This window comes from Periplaneta americana, chromosome 16, assembly GCF_040183065.1.
Source record: "Periplaneta americana isolate PAMFEO1 chromosome 16, P.americana_PAMFEO1_priV1, whole genome shotgun sequence".
In the NCBI taxonomy this organism is placed as follows: domain Eukaryota; kingdom Metazoa; phylum Arthropoda; class Insecta; order Blattodea; family Blattidae; genus Periplaneta; species Periplaneta americana.
In genome coordinates this window covers 119,062,937-119,083,174 of record NC_091132.1, presented here as the reverse complement: position 1 = coordinate 119,083,174, position 20,238 = coordinate 119,062,937, and the positions used below count along the sequence as shown (strand labels likewise).

Genomic DNA, 20,238 nt, shown 5'->3' with positions numbered 1-20,238 from the left:
GGGAATCGAACCCGGGCCACCTGGTTTCGCGGCTAGACGTGCTAACCGTTACAGCACAGACGTGGACTATTCATGTGAAAACATACATACAGAAAATAAATATAAAAACTATATTTTGGATAATTTATCCGAAGTTCGGTGAGGATATCAAACATTGGGAAGTAAAACAATAAATTGAACTGGCTGTAACTTATATACAGGTCAACTTCAACAAAACTGACCGAAGTTAGATTGTCAGTAGTTTGTATGAAATACTCCACGAAGAAATAGGATGAGCGGAAGATTTCTTCAATTATATATATATATATATATATATATATATATATATATATATATATATATATATATATATGTATATATATATATATCATACATACATACATACATACAGAGTGTTTCCGGGCTGGTGTTACAAACTTTCAGGGATGATGGGGAAGGGCACATGTATCAATTTGAGATAAGAAACCCTGGTCCGGAAATGACTGAGTCGAAACTTATAAGCAAAAATAGTTGTGTGGGAATGGAATTGTAATTTGGCACCACGTGCCCTCCTTCTCTTAACCTTTGGAACAGTCGTGGAAAGATGGTATGGGCCGAATGTCTCCTACGTGGGTACTTGTCCCGATACAATCTGTGAGCTTGTCTACTGTTCCCATTGGCTCATCCGTATTCGAAAATCAGGTCTGCTTATTCCGCTCTCGTGTACTCCTCCATTTCACTAGGACTGATCGACTGGACACTGCAACTTGTACACATACACTGCTGTCTACAGACGTGCATATCAGGACCGACCATGTCCGTTACACATTATGCTATCTGCATTGCTTTAGTGTAGTTTCCTGTCCCCATCCCTCAGACAGCGCACTGAATGGAATACTGTAAGTAGACAACGTAAACAACGTCAGATGAATACAGTATGTGTAAGATGTACAGATAAATACACATAAATAAGGTGTACAGAGGAGTAAAATTATTTCATTTCCACAGAACTATTTTTGCTTGTAACTTTGGACTCAGTCATTTCTGGACCAGGGTTCCTTATCTCAAATTGATACATGTGCCCTTCCCCATCATCCCTGAAAATTTGTAACACTAGCCCGGGAACACCCTGTATAACTGTTTTATAACTTATAATTATCAGGGTTTTTTTTTCAGGCCATTTATTTGAGGGTGCATCCCGACATTTGCCTTAGCACTTTAAGAAAAGCACGGAAAATCAAAAGCAAAATGAGTTGTCTGAATTTAGGAGACTAGCCAATTGTGAGATGACTCTAATAAAATATAGTCTGATTGGTCCTGAGATCATAATGCGGGGAAGATTGTGCATTCTTCTTTTCAAAGTTTGTCCTTGGCCTAAAATTTGTTCGGGGTAGGGAATGTTTGCCGACCTCATTCTGAATATAAGTGATTGTGTTTAACCCTACATTTCTAGTTTCCTCAGCAGATGGTGACTGCACGATCCCCAACGCCTATCTTCCGTAACGGATTTCGGTTTCCGTTGCATTTCTCCTATATCTCCCTTCTCCTATCTCCTGCATCTCCTTCCCGCACACGAATCTCGGCATTTTCCACATTAAAACCTTCTTGGCTTTAGCATGTTGCTCTGTTACACCAGGGCGAGTTTACCAGTGTCACTTCTACAGCGCAAGGGTAACTTTCGGTGCTGGACCCCGGACTCATTTCACTGGCATTATCACCTTCATCACATTCAGACGCTAAATAACCTTAGATGTTGATAAAGCGTCGTAAAATAACCTACTAAAAATAACTTTTAAATGTTTCTATTCCCATTCATTCCAATATCTTAAAGATTTACGCTATGTTTGTCGCACAAGGTGTTTTCAGAGCAAAAATACATTAATCTGTATTTTACATACAAGCACACAATGGCGATCTACTGCAAAAACTGGCAGACAACTTTTTTGTTTATCTATGTCGAATAAACTTATATGAGGCTGTGAAGTTAATATTGACTGAAAAACATTTTTGCTAGCAGAGATGGAACATTGGCTAAATACATGTATATAAATTAATTTCATTTTTAGTTGCGAATTTTTTTAGTGCAGCTAAAACAAAGATAAAAGGAAAGATACTTATGCCTTATTATTAAAAGAATTATCGTTGCTAACAGCAAAACCCTTGATATTCGTCAATCAACTGATGAAGTAAGGTCTTTTATTTATTCGGTTAAAAACGCTGTATGAAATACTTACATACTTACAAATGGCTTTTAAGGAACCCGAAGGTTCATTGCCGCCCTCACATAAGCCCGCCAGCGGTCCCTATCCTGTGCAAGATTAATCCAGTCTCTATCATCATACCCCACATCCCTCAAATCCATTTTAATATTATCCTCCCATCTACGTCTCGGCCTCCCTAAAGGTCTTTTTCCCTCCGGTCTCCCAACTAACACTCTATATGCATTTCTGGATTCGCCCATACGTGCTACATGCCCTGCCCATCTCAAACGTCTCGATTTTATGTTCCTAATTATGTCAGGTGAAGAATACAATGCGTGCAGTTCTGTGTTGTGTAACTTTCTCCATTCTCCTGTAACTTCATCCCGCTTAGCCCCAAATATTTTCCTTAGCACCTTATTCTCAAACACCCTGAACCTATGTTCCTCTCTCAGAGTGAGAGTCCAAGTTCTAGGTTCTTTAACTTCGATGGAATTGGTGATAGCGAGATGATATTTAACGAAAAAAGGTTTAGGATTCTGAGCGTATGTAATTCGAAAAAGACGTTAAAAGAGAAAAACAGATTGGATTGTCTGCTAATAATTTTGTTATAAAGACTTTGTCTGTATGCCAGTCTTGAATTAAATGAATGTGAAAGATCCATTACGATGTGGGAAAGAATCAATGGACAAGAGACATGGAAAAATCCCATAATATTTTTTGTTGAAATAACGAAGACGTGTTACTGCGTAGTGTCTCTTATATATATATATATATATATATATATATATATATATATATATATATATATATATATATTAGAAAGACACTCTTTCAGCTTTCCCAATAACGGGACTGCCTCATAATATGTTTGTGGTCTGACAATTATGCCATGTCACCTGCTCTAAAAATACAGAAGCCTTGTTCTCAGAGCTCAGTGTGTGCTAATGTTACTCAGGTGGATATTGACATTTCGTCATCATTTTCTTGGAAATATGTGAGAGGAAAAATCACGATACATCCTTCGCAATTGAAGGAAATAAATTTGAAATGTTTATTTCTTGTTTGTTTAGAAGAATTATAAGTCTCTCTCCCTACAGCATTATACAATATAGACGGATAGAGCATCGGTTTTCCCAGCTGCCTATCCGGTTCAAGACCAGGATAGATCAAGTTATACGTATTTGTGTTAGAAAATAGTTTTTATTTTAAGGGCAGATTTTCGGGGAGTAGGTCTACTTCCGTTTTTTCTATCATCATTCCACCATTTTCACATTAATAATAATAATCATTTTCGCATGACGTATATTCGGCTCATTTTTCACCAAATGTAACATTAAAAATGGGTAAGTTTAGAGTTGCACGATTTTTAACGATTTAGAGTAGGACGCTTGAGGCCAAATAGTCAACAATCCAAGGATCCTTGAAGAAAATAAAAAAAGTCTTGCACGTTTAATGCGTTTCGCAACAATTAAGATCCTTATCATGTTGGGTCATTCCAAAAAAAAAAAAGTATGTTTTTGAACCACGATGTCTCAAAAGTTAAAAATATTTTAGTAGGTTATTTTGTATGTTCTAAATATGAATTTCACACAATATTATATTTATATTCTTCATAGTTTGGCAGCAATCAGAATTTAAAATATTGGTTTAACAAAGAACACGGTTTCATTCATTGAAGTTTTCTTACTATGTAAAGGAAGCTGGAAAAATGATTTCAATCCAATTCGAAAAAGGAGAGCCTTGTTTATAAATGCCCTTAAAATGAAAAAAAATGTACATCATTTGTTTAATTGTTACCCACCGTAAAATAATTTTAAAAAATTAAGAACACAAAATGCACCTCATTTTTGTAGACGAAAGAACATGTGTTTAATTCTTTAGGGTATATTGATTCCACTGTGAAAATTTCAGAATGCTGACTTAAATATCATGTCAGGTTTTAATACAAATAACTCACCGGAACAAAGGAGCTCAGTAGATAGGCTGTCCCGTCGTACAGAATGTTGCGCGATCAAGGTCAGGGAGACGGACGTTTGAGATTACTCATCGTTATGAAGTCTCGCGAACGCTGCGACCGCCACACACAGCAAGCGATTTTCGACCGTCGGAAAAAAGATTAATAATTTTTAAATTTAATTATTTATAGGTTTTTTTTTAGATTATGTCATAAAACTTGGGAGATGGATTAGGAATAAGATTTTCTTTAATACGAATGAAATTCGCATGAATTTAATTTGTTGCATTGGAATATAAAACTATTTCTTTTTTTCAATGAGGCGTTTTTATGAGCATTCCTTACTATTATTCGGATTAGTCTGTAAGGTATTAAAATATGGTTATTCGGGTTTACAATGGCGTCTGTTTAGTTTCGATGACACTTCATATAGGGGGTCTAGAATATTTTAGATGATGGATAGCATGTAACTGCCACCCATTTTTTCAGTCATTCGTATGACTAAAATATTAATGATATGGCGGTCATAGTTGGCAGTTTAATTTATTTTCATAATAACATTATTATATTAAAAACCCAAAAAAAAATCACGACATCGCTGGCATATTCTTAAAATTTTTGTTTGGAATGACCCTGTTACGAATAATATTAACGCAAAATAATTTTACATAAAAATACTAAAATCTCTTTCTTCTCAATGGTTGTTGAACTTGGTATTTAACAAACAAGCAAAGAAGGATGCACAAGTTAGTCAACAAAACAGAGATGACAGTAGATATTCTACTACTGACGCATGAGGAGTGAAATCAGGAAACTAAAAGTTATGAAACGGACAGATATGAATAGCCTTGAAGCTGAAACGGAAATGGAGTGGACATTTGCTGAGACTGGAGCAGTCTAGATAGATCTATGCACCTACGAGGGTCGAGGCAGATCAAAAAAACGATGGTGCGACTTCTTCAAGGAGACTGTGGGAGGAGCACGGTCCTGAGCATCGCGTGTTCGAGACAATTTTATTGGAGAAAGCTAGGAAGAATATTGCGACCAGCACAGCCATTGAAAATATGCAGGTCTGAGAAAATAGTTGAAAAACGTTTTATCTACGGATTTCCTTAGCACATATAACTTTAAAATTATGTACAACAGTAGTCCACTACCGGTACTTAATATTAGGCGCATTTGGACTAGCTCTCCAAGTGAGATAAACCCTGCAGATTGTTACAGAAGTCGTTTATTATTATTATTATTATTATTATTATTATTATTATTATTATTATTATTATTATTATTATTATTATTATTATTATTATGTTAAAATTACACAACACAGAACTGCACATATTGTATTCTTCACCTGACATAATTAGGAACATTAAATCCAGACGTTTGAGATGGGCAGGGCATGTAGCACGTATGGGCGAATCCAGAAATGCATATAGAGTGTTAGTTGGGAGGTCAGAGGGAAAAAGATCTTTGGGGAGACCGAGACGTTGATGGGAGGATAATATTAAAATGGATTTGAGGCAGTTGGGATATGGTGGTAGAGACTGGATTAATCTTGCTCAGGATAGGGACCTATGGCGGGCCTATGTGAGGGCGGCAATGAACCTCCAGGTTCCTTAAAAGCCAGTAAGTAAGTATTATGTTACCCTTCGTGATCTAACGCATACCATGACAGCTATTAAACCCTAAGTTCGCTGGTTCAAAATATGCAGAAACAGGCGATTTTAGACGGCATAAAATCCGAAGCATGGATTTCTCTAAAAGGAAGGTTCGTTTCGTACAATTACGGCATGTAGAAGAGCCCTATTCCTGATATGGAGATCCTGGCAAAATTACTCATTTATAGCACTCGTTTAATTTCGATGCTGAATAACCTATACAATTGAAAGAGCCGATAAGTATGTTATTTGTGTACTATGTTATTTCCCCCATTAAGGGGCTATCATAATGACAAAGTATATATTACAAAAAAGAATCATTCAGAATCAGGTGTACTAAATTGTCATGAGTGTTCAGAATTTGTCAATCAGAAAAAAAAAATTGAGAGAATAAGTAAGACTTAATAGATATTATACAGACCATATCAGAGCAGTAACAGATGCTGTCTTGGACAGAGCTGGATCAAGGTTGAACTCTTTCGAAAGTTTACGGAGTATTGCGTAATTGTTCCTCTTTCTCCTGCTAATATTTCAAAAGTATCAGTATTTTGTAAATTATACGTCTTCGAATAGTAGGGTACTGTTGATCTGTAAATATTTTTTTTTCCTCATGGACACCATCGGGTTGGCTGTTACAGTGCTCGAAAGGAACGGTGTAATCGATAATTTAGCCTTTTCTTTGATATTTGAAGGTGAATAGAGTAGACCAGGGTAATTGTAAACACTTTTCAACATTACACAACCCTCAGTAAAGGTAAGCATGACAAAGAAACATTGTGTTATTTTTAGATCTTTCTTTTCCCTGAAAATGGGTTTAAAATAATAAGGTCGACTTTTTTCATCTTTTAATTGCTAGTTTACATTTACCCCACCTGTTTACATTTACTTCTTTGAGAGGGGGTAATTGTAAACACTAATTTTCGCACAGGCTATCAGACATTGAACATTTTTTGTTCTGTTTCAGAAGAAAGAGCTTTACTCCTTCCAACTCCAGTTTTGGTCACTGGTACATTTCGTCCCTTTAATCTATGATATATGACGATATAGGAACTCAGTACCTCTCCTGAGCTTCACGATAACTGTAGTTACTATTTTTCACATCTGTGATAACCCTCTCTAAATCCTCTACAGTGTAGTTGGGTGGGGGTCTCTTTGATTATTGAAAAGTACGAAATGTAACCATAGTAAAACATGTTTACAATTACCCCCAAGCAATTAAAACTATGGGGAAAATGTAAACACGTCATAATTTAATGAACTGAGGTTATGGGAGATCTCAAAACCATTGTAAAAAATGTTAACTATTATACATTACTCATAAAAACAACATATTCTTTAAAAAATAGCACTGTACGTTTACTTACAATGCCAGAAATGAAGGTGAAGCAAAATTCTTTCTCAACTTTTTTTGTAGACTCTTACAAAACATTCTTTCACAATTAAGCAGTTACTCCTATTTGGCACCAAACTGCTTTGTAGGTTAGCCAACATGTTAATTTAAATATTACCCCGAAATAAAATGTTTATATTGACAGTTTTGTATTTCTCACAGCACTTGTTTACAATTACCTGCTGTTTACAATTACCCTCATCTACCCTATGTAGATCAGTCGATTACTTCCAATCTCAGGGTATCTCATAAATTTATTCGTATACAGTGAAACCAGAATCGCTCAAAGCTTGAGGAAATGGCATCCCTAATATTATGTCTATGCTGCGTACTGTCTCACCATGAGACAGGAACCATGGAGGTGTGCAAGAGTTTCTTCCTCGTTGTGGCAATGTCTATAACATTAAATTTCCGTGAACAATAAATTAATAAAATTTATTATCCACGGGCCTACCTTGGCTGGCTCGTACAGATGCAACATTTTCAATCATTTCAAGAGTATCTCTTAATTCTTCACTAAGAGATTCCTTCATGATCACTACAATCAAGCGATTCGTAGGAGGATGTTCCTCGAAGAGGATAATCCCGTTACGTTTCTGTGGCATAACGAATCATTTTTTTAATTACAATGTGTCTTAGTTAGAAAATATTTTCCTGGATTCTAAGAATCCATTATGATATCCTACTCATGCTGTTGCACTTAAATGTTTCAGGATGTCATGAAATTTTCCTTGAAACATTTGGAGCCAGAATCGCTGTACTTTCTTCAGGTGCAAGCCCTTGCACAATTTGGTCGTGAGAGACTTAAAGGTGAAAAAGCTGCCATTTTCCTGAACACAGCAGATCATAAAAATGGTAAGTCAAGTATGGAACTACATCAAATAAGTACTCAATGTAAATCTTCTTAGAAGAATCGTTAAGCATAGCTAATGTTTTTCTATTGAAGTTGAAGATTAATAACTGAAAGGAATAAAAATATAATAATTGTGATATTCAAGACAGGTATGAAGACACTTGACTGGTCAAGCTACGTGGGGGTTCAAATTTGATCCTGACTTCATTTGATTGGGAGCATTACATAACACATAAACTCCAATCCTGAATATTATTTAAAAATTGTTCCGCAGCTTATCGATAAAAATCTGCCAGAGACCATGGATTTTTTTTGTTCTTTCTTAAAAGAATATCGTAGATTGATTATGCAGCTATTTCCGCAATTCTTTCGTCAACAAGTCATTCGTTGCAAATGTTTTGCCTCCTAAGTTTTCCCCCAGGGGTTCCAAACAGATGACAGTAGCAAGGAGATAAATCCGTATTATATATAGAATGTGGCAGTACTTTCCAGCCTATTTCAGTAAGGGTATCTTGTGTGATTATTTCTCAGTGAGAACAAGTGCCATCATGAAGAAAAATCATGCTTTTAGACTACCTTCTAAAAATTGTAGCTTTTTTTATTTTTCTTTCAAAAGAATACTATAAGATGCTGCTTTCATTGTTTGTATATCTAAGAAAAATTCATTAATATTGCCTCTTTCACGTACCAAAGAGTTGTAGCCATTATCTTTCACACATGTAATATCACTTTTCCTTTTTTGGTGATAAATTAGCGGATCTGAATTTTTTCATTTCTTAGTAGCAGCCAGGGTACGAATTGGAAAGGGGATGTCAAAGATCATCCCTCCTGGAGAATCTGGTGTCCCCTGATGGAAATATATTAATTTGTTCCTGCCATAGAGATTTATCCCCTCCATGTGTCAAATATATAGTTTACATATTTTATATGTAATTATTTATTTATTTTGTATGTATGTATGTATTTATTTATTTATTCACACTGCAAATGGGTCTATACCCGGTGGCAGTGGTAACTAATTACACTCAATAATGACAATAATAAACACAATTAATAATAAATTAATAATAATAATAATAATAATAATAATAATAATAATAATAACAGGGAGTATCCTAAATTAAATGGAGCACGATCACTTAAAATAACATTATTTAAAGTAAATCTAATTTGTATCTTAACCCTAAGTTCGAACTAAAACCCACGAGTATGATATGTTCATACCTGCACAAGTACCTTACAGCACTACACTCATTTCTCTGATAACTCACTCACTGCACTGGAACTACGACATATTTCACTGATTCTATCCTGATTTCACCAACACTTCAAAAACATTTCACTGTTCAAATACTTTGCACTGCCACTATAAACTGTAAAGCTTCACTAACAGAATCACACTTCACTGACACAACACACTTCTTCACTGATACAACACTTCAATAACAAATATCAGTTACACCCTTTAAATGCATAACTACGCTTCTTCTTTCTTCTTTCAATATAAGTTGACACCGACAGCAATACAAGTCAGTCGACATTGACAATTGTCATGGATATTATTTTTACCACAAATTAAAACTTTATTCTTTTAATTTCAGATTTCAAAGTCAGAACACCTCACATATTAGACAACACAGTCAGAACATAATTTATTTCAGATTTCACTGACAGGATACTATTCATATCACTATTCATATCAGAATAGAAAATCAGAACACTATTCATATTTTCAGATTGAACTGTCAGGGCATTATTAATTTCAAATTCACAACAAGAAAATGTTTAATTTTCTGTGACTCATGGTGACTTAGATGACTGTATAGAAGATACATGACTTAAAACAGCATAAAACATGGGAAACTGTAAATTCGTCCGATGGAAATAATTACCTATAATCTGACATGTAGACTCGTCTGCATTCCTACTAAATATCAGTATCATGGAAGTGTAAACTCCTCTGCATTTAATCTAAACTTATTATAATTTAAAACTTAAAATCTTTTCATATAAAAATTATATACAACTATATCTGTGTTTAAAACTGAGTTTCGTTTCTTGGATGTTCTTATAAATTTACCTGGAATAAAAATACACATCACTGCACTGTCACTTATACACATAAGAGCTCAGATGTTGGAGTATTCATGGTAAATACGAGGCGCATCCAAAAAGTAAGTTTCCCTTTTTTTTTTAAAAGAACACACACTTTCAGGAAAACATTTATTGGCAACAGGTACAGCAATGTTTCAGCTATTTTTCAACATAGCCACCATCAGAATTGAGACACTTGTGGTATCGTGGAGTCAACTTTTGTATCCCTCTGTCGTAGATCTCTGCCGCCTGTGAATGGAACCAGTGTGTGACAGACGTCTTCAGCTCTTCGTCATTGCCAAAACGCTTACCGGAGGACAGGAATTGAGAGAGAGAGAGAGGGGGGGGAGAGAGAGAGAGGGAGAGAGAAAGTGTGTTTCAATTGGCGCAATTCTTTGTGCATTAAAGAACTTTATCACCGACCGAACCTCGCAGGCGGCGGGAGAAGGAATAAGAGCTTCCATTTCGGACCACTGTTGCCACGCTACTGGCACCAAGCGGGACCTATCCAGCTGGCATATGATTGATACGTCATAGATCTGTTACGCATGTGCAATTGACACGGCTAATTACGTTTACTTTCAAGGGGAAAAAATTGGGAAAATTACTTTCTGGATACGCCTCGTACTTAAAGTAGACAGGCAAAAAAAAGGTAATTTAAAACTTGAAAAGGGCACAATTGGAAGGAAAAAAAAGTAAATTAAACATATAAAAGGCATTGCAAGCTTAAGAAAAGGCATGCAACACACCTTGTTATTTGGTACACATTACCACAAGGTACATACTTAGATTTTCTGTTGTTAAATTCTGCTTTTTATCGGATAGAACAGTTTTCACCATAAAAATCATTTTATATCAATTGAAGTAACTGGAGCATATTTGAAGATAGTGTAGACGGATTTCTGTCTACCACATCACTAGTAAGTTATTACTAGACATCGGATGTTTAGGAAAATGCCTATTTTATTTGAATGTTCATATTTAAAGGCTTTTAGTAAATGTGCACGAATCATGAGAAATGAAGCATTCTGATCAAGTTTGATCTTGCCTTTTTTTGCCTCTTTTGTCGTTTACACCATTTTTAGTTTAGTATGTACTTTTTTGCCCTTTTCTTGCTTTTATATGTACCTTTCTTGCCTTTTCTTTATAAGACTATTCATTCAACAATACTGCATTTATTTCTGCGTTCGAAACTAAGGAAATCGCAGTTCTTGTAGTAGCTATAGATATGGGACACCCTGTTGCAATGCAGTGTTGTTTCGCTTACTCTGGAATCGACCTTGTCCTTACCCAGCACTGCTACCTAACTCCAGCACTGACCTACCCCATTAATTCCTGGCTTAGTTGCCTCATGAGTGATGCATTATTGGTGTCACTTGTCAGGTTCAAACCTGTGTTCGTACAGTTGACTAAACAACAACAAACATCAGTTAGTTATTAGTCGAATACATGAAGCGTTGGATTTCCATGCTGATAACCCAGTTTCGAATCCCGGTGAGGCGAACTATAATTTGTGGTGGACAAAGACAGTGCTTGCTGGTAGAACTTCACGCGGCCCTACCGACATCTCATTATTGTTACATTATTCATCGTCACACTGATTTTGTCCAATAAACGTGACAGAAGTTTGTGCGTTAATCTTGAAAAGTTGCTTGTTGTTTACTGTAACTCAAATTATTGACGTGAAGTTGTGGATTAAGTACAAGTGAAACAAATCTGTAGAGCAGAGAAACTACTTTTCCAGTGTACTTTGTTCAGTTACTTATGGTCTTATGGATGTTTACTGTATGAATTATGGGTGATTCAATATAATTTCAATGCCTTTTATTGCCCTATTTTTGTTGCTTTTAGAACCTTTTTAGGTGCTTAAAATACCATTTTTAGTGCCTTAACTTCCGATGTCTGCTTATTACTGTTATTACCTTTCATTATATTTTGACACTCTTGTTTTATTTCCTATAAGTCAGGATTTAGAGACATTATACGTTTGCACCTCTTCAGTTATAGCATTTGAGTGGCCAGTAAGAGCATAGCCTTGTCGTTGGATGGAGACCACAACATCGTGTGTTCGAACCCCATCTAGGGCATAGGTGTCCATTGTCTATGTGTGTCCCATTTTGTTTTAGTTGCAGTCCTTGCATCATGCTCATGGATGGGCAACTCGTGCTCACGAAGTGCTAAAAAGAACTTTGAAAGACAGAAAGACAGGCGGAGCCAGCCGCAGCAGTTGCAAGTTGTTTGTAGGTTCGCTGCAAAAACAGTTCACTGCCGCGGTGCGCTCTGGCAGGTGGTTGTAATATCTACTCCATGATTTGAATTTCAGAATGACGCATGGTACAATAATTATAGTCATTTTAGACAGACTATACCTAAACACACACACAACAAAAGTATATTACTTCCTAGCTTTGTACATTAGTTTAGTACTGGAAACACAAACTGAATACAACCTTTTCAAGATACAACAAATATAGCTGCAACATTTACTTATTATTACACTATTTGTTAATATTTCTGATTATATGTCTTATTTTAAACACAGAACGCGAGAATTTACAAGTCTTTATACATTAAAGAGTATTCCTCTGTTCTCAGAAAGGTAATAGTCTATATTCGCAAACAATCACAAATTCAAGGAAGTATTTTATACATGTCACGGCAGATGAAATAAACTTACTTTCGAGCTCTTTCTGTACATTGAAAGCTTTTATACTTCTTCCTTGTATTAAACTCCGTCTCAAGCTCATGGATCTACAGTAATATATTGAAGCAAAGAGCATATTTCGAAATTCTGACTTAGGCAGCATTATGGGCAGTTAGATTCCTGCTTTTGCTGGAATCTGAGTGGCGTGCTGTTCTGTAGATTTATCAATTCAAGCTATAAACTTTCAGGATTTTCTATCAGCTGTAAGCCAAAAGGGTTTCTGAAAAATCTTGATTCCTTGTCAATTGTCACTGTTTCTCCAAACTTACCAGTGAATTCTGGTGTAGATCTTGAAGTAGGGTCTTATATTTGATAAGAAGATTTTCTTATCACTCTTCAAGATAGTTTATAGTAAAAAAAAAGTGAAGTTGTCTATGTTCTACATGATACTGCCACATATCCCAAATGCTCTTAGCTAGTCAATCATATATCGTGCAATTCTGTAACTCACATGCACAACGTGCTAACAATATTTGATATCAGTCTCACCTTGTTATATCCCATTTTTATCTTTAGCTGTTCTAAAATAGATCTAGACAGTATTTCTTTACTAAAACCTTCACTGTTTATTTGCAACATAAAAATGTCATGCGTAAGAAAGTGTAATAGAACATAACATAAGCATTACCTCCCTTTTTAATAAAAAAAATCTTTCTCTTTCGACTCATGACTAAAGGAAAATGATCTGGGAATTATATTGTTTTTCAATTAAAACGAGCCGCGACTTACTGCAGACGCGAGCAAACCGCAAGACCCGCGTACAGATTCATTCTACCTGACTGAGGTTGTATTGACACTTTGAGAGCATGAGTTGCCCACCCATTGTCATGCTGATCCCACGTAACAGAAGTCCTGTTGTGTGTCTATCTAATGTTATGTTCAAAATAAAAGAAGGCAATCGCTCACAACAGGAGAAGGGTAATCTTATGAAAGACAATTTTTTCATTAATGCATACCATTTATTTTCTTTTCTTTCAAAAGCAATGTGCCATTCAGTTTTCATTGGTATATTCATCCATCTTGTTTTATTTACAGTTAGTGAAATGTCTATTACATCACATGATGGGAATGGTAAAAGAAGTACTGGCCGAGTGGAAGGACTCAAGGTGCAGAAAGTGTATTGGAGTCGTGGCCAACTGTTGGCGAGAATTACATGGACCCCAAGGGCCATAATGAAAGAAACCTCCTTCAGATACACAGTAGCCTGGTGGTCGGGGCACTGCCAGGAGCATGGTGTCAATGCCACACTGCAGCCACGGATCCAACTAGCAGCAACTACAGAGGTGAGATATAGAATTATTCATTGCCTTGATATTTTTATTGATTGTGCATACTGTATATCTAATAACTTAGTATGTCTTTGTTGATCATGTCTTTGTCATGTAGGTCCAGATAGGTACAGCAAGATTATCTTTGATGTTCTATGTCTGATTTTGATGTTGAAGGCCAGTTTTAACTGTATAATTAAATATTTTCCATGTGTCTTTTGCTATTACACTGCTTTTGAAAGAATCCAGTTCTATCTGTCCTTATACTTTTTCAACAATCAATATGAAAAACGTATCAGATTACCAGGCAAACAATTGATATTCATACAGTCCTCTCTGTAGATTGAAAACTCAAAAAAGTTTCATATCCATGGTTCAAGAATTAAAACAGAAAATCAATATCCCGAATTTAAAAGAAAACTTACAAATTAAACCAAACCCTTTAACTCTATTAATTATAGAATATAATCTAAATTTAACAGAAGAAATACTGAAATCAGAAGTAAACAGTGAAATAATGAAACAATTGAAGGGTTGATAGGAAAAACAACCCATGTCAGTTTTAGAAGAAAATGAGATATTGGTACTAATGAAAAGATAAAATCATGTGGCGTCTGTGTATGCTTAAAATACAAGCAATATATTTATAAAGCATTGGGGTATTTATACCTATACTTTAAGTTTCCTATCCTTTTACATAACGAGACATAATGTTTTTTCACTCCCCTGAAAAAAGTGTTTTTTTGACATGGGTTGTTTTTCCTATCAACCCTTCAATTGTCTTTAGAGACAATTAATATTAGGTACCCTCAACAAAACTGGCTTCATTTATACACCGACGGATCCTTGATCTCCAGAGAACAAGGTGCTGGTGCAGGTGTTATGTGCTGTCTCTTCTCCCTTTATAGATCTCTTCGATATGGAACAACAAGTTTTGATGGAGAAATCGTTGCAATAAGTGAAAGTCTCAGGAATCTTCTATGCCACATCAGTAAATTTAAGGATGCAGTTATACTGTTAGACTCCAAAGCAGCTATTCTATCAATAGTCTCTAGACACACACCTTCATCTCAAACAGCAGAAATAACTAAAATGCTCTCTCAATTAATATCACTTAATAAAAGAATTGTATTCCAATGGATACCATCCCACTGTGGAATCCTGGGAAACGAGAATGCGGATGCTTTAGCAAAGAAGGGCAGTACTACCACTTACAGATCTGTTACTAAATCTACGTATTACTCTGTGAAAAGATTTATTAAATCTACATACTTAGACTTCAACAAACAAAATTTGATAACACAATCTCAAGGGAAAAATGGAACTCTCTGCATCATAATCCACAGTTAATTCCCGATTTACCACGAAAATCGTCTGTAGCTGCATTTAGATTGGCAACAGGCCATGATTGTTTGGCCAAACACCTGCATAGAATTGGAATATATCAGTCCCCTAACTGTCCATTGTGCAACTCAAACCAAGAAATGGATTCGGAACACCTCAAAATCTGTGCTTCAGTGGCTGACCATGATAATATATTTGAAAAATATTGGAGTGCAAGAGGTCAAATGATTTTATTGTCAAACACCTGGCATTAGAAAACAAGAAGAACAACAACTTTTTCAACAATTTCCAAAATTCAGTGTTTTTTTTTTTTCTTTAATAAGAAAATATTTCTTTCCTAACTTCTTTATAAGTTTGCTTGGTGCTCTTAATTTTCGACATGTTCCAGTGTGAATTATAAAACAGCGAAATTAACACTAACACAAATAGACAAGCATAAATAATCAAATAAATGAAAAGAAATAAAATATACTTGTTTACTGACAGGATCTCAAATACGTCAATCAATCAATCTTCTTAATGTATCCAGCTGTTTGCTGACAACATAAAGTCCACTATAATCCACTGTAGTATATTCAGTTGTTGTTTTTCACGAGAAATGAGGGATATTTTGTTCGGTGTTCATTATAGATGCCTGTTGCTAGTAGTCAGAGGTGGGGTGTAGTCAATATATACTGCAGGGCTGTGTCTTCTGCAACTGGTACTGATGATTTTAATTTACTTCTTTTGTGGTTTATGGATGGACAGTGTAGAAAAATGTGTTCCAGATCTTCATCATGATTGTTACACCACAGACAAGTAGGAATATCAGAAATGTGAAATCGGTGTAGATACAATTGAGTGACAATGTGACCTGTTCTGGCTCTTGTTAAAAATGTTTGAACATGTCTGGGCAAGTTTTTGTACATTTCCAGGTCATTTGGTTTCTTTTGTATAGAGGCAATTGTTGATCCATAGGTTTGTAAAATGAGACTTTACTGAAGCAAAAGCACTGGATAGAGATATCACTTGAAGAGGTCTTGGTTGCAAATATGTTGCTTGTTTTGCAATATTATCGACTTTTTCGTTTCCAGGTATACCACAATGACTAGGTATCAATTGAAATGTTATTTCCTTTTGGAGTTCTTTTAGTTTACTTAGTTGTTTCTGAATTGGAATAATTCTATGTGCATATAGGTTTGGTACATATTTAATTATATTAAATATAGCCCCCTTGGAGTCAGTAAGTATGCAAATAGATTTTTCAGAAATTTGAGTAACACACTGAAGAGCAGCATCAATAGCTAGCAATTCAGTGTCAAGACTGGAGGAGGATGAACATGGTATGAAATAACTTTCTTGATATTTTGGAATATAATACCCTGCTCCTGATGTCCCATTATTAGGATTTAGAGATCCATCTGTATAAATTTGAAGGTGATCCTTATATTATGTACTGCAGAGTAGTTTCATGGAATCTAACTTAAGAATGTATGGAGGATCCTCTCGTGGGTACTCACCTTGTCGTGGTGAGAGGACTTAAACTTGTTGTTTAAGCTAACAAATAACAAAGAGGTACCCACATAAGCTGCATTACCACCAACGCAGTCCCACTATATTTTTCACTGTTTATATTCATGGAGTCCCTCAGTGTAAAATTCTCCGGAGGTAAAATAGTCCCTCAATCAGATCTCCGGTTAGGGACTGCACTGAGAGATGCCAAGAATCGTACTAAAGTACTTATTTGGAACACCAAAAGTCATACCGTCCAGTCAATCTCAAATACAAATGTATGGTGATTGTAAGGACCCACGCCAAGCAGAATGAGAAAGGTGGTAATGTAATTTCTTACGAAATCAACTCCACTCTCACAATGCCATTTCACCCCATAGATCATGACGTCACGTATACTCCCTGCGCGCGGTTATTTACTCGTAGTAAGTGTATGTCCGTGCATTCCAAACTTCAGTCTCGCGAATCTGTGACCCTAGACCGCAGTCTGGTCATGACAGTGGGAGAAACTAAGAAATTATGTATAGTTGATGTACATGAAAGATTACGCCTGTAGAATATAACAGAAATAAAAATACTTAAATTTACTAAAATAACGGATCATTAGATCCATTGTTTGCCAGGATGAAGGTGGCAATGATGATGATGATTATAATCATACAGGGTTAGTTAAAAGTCCCACACCACCTAAATAACTTTTGAAGCATACGGTTCAGTGATATGAAACTTGGTATGTGAGGATAACCATATGCTAAGAACTCAATAATGGTATTACCGTGTTTTTTCTACTTCCGGTTGTATTGTATTGTATTTATTAACATTCCATGGTATTCATACATGCTTACAGCTAGAATATGGAGCAAGTCAAAAAACTTAATACTATTATAAAATCTTAATTTATAGTCACAGTCGAGATGAAATATATATATAGACGAGATTTACAATATAGTCTACTAGTATAACATATAGTTTTAGTATCAATTTCATGAAGTGTTATTGAATGTCATGAATTCACCTACAGAATAGAAGGCGTGAGAAATTAGGTACCGGTACTTCTTTAATTTGGCCCTAAATAATCTTATGTTTTGAGTTTCATTTTTTTATATCGATAGGGAGGCTATTAAAAATTTTTACTGCCATATAATGCACTCCTTTTTGATAGCACGATAGACTTGCCGATGGAGTATGAAAGTCATTTTTTGACAAAGTTTTCACGATTACATATGAGAAAGATTATTAATGAAAAGATATACTGACAAGCCATGGGCATTATTTGTAGTTTTTTTAAAATAGCCCTACACGATTCCCTAGATTTGGCACCTACTATTATTCTAATTACTCTTTTTTGTAATAGAAATATATTGTTACTATCTGTGGAATTTCCCCAGAATATTATTCCAAAACTCATTACCAAGTGGAAGTATGCAAAGTATATTATTTTTAAGGTATTGATATTTACTATCTTTTGAATAGATGTAATAGCAAAACAAGTTGAATTTAGTTTGGGCGTAATTTATTTAATATGATTTTTCCAGTTTAACACATTATCGATTTTTAAGCCAAGAAATTTGGTTGTTGTTGTTTCTAATAGGGATATATTATTAATTATTGCGCTAGAAATTTGCGAGGTTGAATTTGGACAGGATTTAAATTGAATTATGTTAGTTTTGTTACAATTTAATACTAATTTATTGACTGAGAACCAGTCACATATTTTGAAGAGAATTTCCTCTGTTGAAGATTGGAATGTGTTGGAGTTATTGGCTGTAATTACTATACTTGTGTCATCTGCAAATAATATGGGATGACCTACCCAGTTACCGGAAGTAACTCCAACTCTCTTTATTTTAAATGTAACACCCAATATATTAGTTTATTTTTGAATAGTACTCATTAAGAGCTTTTCAAAAATTACCCATACTTGATACTTCTGTACAAATTCAGCGTTACTAAGTCAAGGAAACAGAAAAGTGTATCAAATATTAAAATAATAAATGCACCACCTAAATAACTTTTGAAGAATACAGTTCAGTGATATGAAACTTGGTATGTGAGAATAACCATATGCTAAGAACTCAATAATGGTATTACCGAGTTTTTTATACTTCCGGTTTAACCGGAAGTAACTCCAACTCTCTTATCTTAAATGGAACACCCAATATATTTTATTTTTGAATAGTGCTCGTTAAGAGCTTTTCAAAAAGTACCCACAGTCGATACTTCTGTACAAATTCAGCGTTGCTAAGTCAAGAAAACAGAAAAGTGTATCGAATACTAAAATAATAAAATACTCCTTCCTTAACAAAAACAAAACAAAGCTATCTCACCTTCTAAATTCTGTGTTCAAACTGGTAGCCCTCAGATGCTTTACAATGTGTCACTCGGTCATAGAAACCATTTAAGGAATGATTTAACCAGGCTTTAGGAATATCTTGCACCACTTTCATTTTTATTTAGCAACACTGAATTTGTACAGAAGTAACAAGTGTGGGTACTTTTTGGAAAGCTCTTAATGAGCTTTATTCAAAAATAAAAAAATATATTGGGTGTTCCACTTAAAATAAGAGAGTTGGAGTTACTTCCGGTTAAACTGAAAGTAGAAAAAACTCGGTAATATCATTATTGAGTTCTTAGTATATGGTATCCTCATATACCAAGTTTCATGTCACTGAACCGTATGCTTCAAAAGTTATTTAGGTGGTGCGGGACTTTTAACTAACCCTGTACAGTATATTGATGTAGATACTAATTGGATGAACACTGAATATGTTGCAGGCATCACAGTATGATCTGTACGACTTGAGTTTCTGCTGCAAATACAGAGTAACAGTGCGTGAGACAAACCCAAATGGAGGAAGCACCCATCACCATGAAGCAACGCTGATGTTCATGACGCCTTCATGCCATGATCTGCAGAACAACTCCAGCTCCGACAAGCCTGATTGTTTGCAATTTGGAAATTGTATATGACATATATTAAAATGACAGTATTGTTATATGTGATAGTTTCTTTCTAAGTAATTGGTAATTTAAAATGTTGAAAATGTAGTTTCACAATAAATATAAATACAAACACAAAAATGCCTTTTATATAGTACTAGCTGAAAGCACCCGGCATTGCCCGAGTTGTTCTTTTCGCTGCTTTTTTTTTTTAATTAAACTGGTTGTTAGACTTTTCGGTCATACCAAAGAATCAATATTGTATACATATATAATTTAATTTATATTGGAAGATTCTTTTATCCCTTGACTGCTGCATGCCTAATTTTTTTAATATGACTTGAGATACTATATCTCAC

General features: G+C 35.1%; 1 protein-coding gene across 1 annotated transcript in view; it reads left to right on the top strand.

The window, feature by feature from the left end:
• Positions 1-20,020, top strand: part of Kal1 (Kallmann syndrome 1) — a 146,230-nt gene extending 126,210 nt beyond the window's left edge. Inside the window, exons 5-7 of the mRNA XM_069812925.1 lie at positions 7,899-8,040; positions 13,872-14,119; positions 19,715-20,020. Coding sequence (XP_069669026.1) covers positions 7,899-8,040; positions 13,872-14,119; positions 19,715-19,909 — 585 coding nt within the window. The 3' untranslated portion in view covers positions 19,910-20,020. The remainder of the gene's footprint in view (positions 1-7,898; positions 8,041-13,871; positions 14,120-19,714) is intronic.
• The last annotated feature ends 218 nt before the right edge of the window (positions 20,021-20,238 follow it).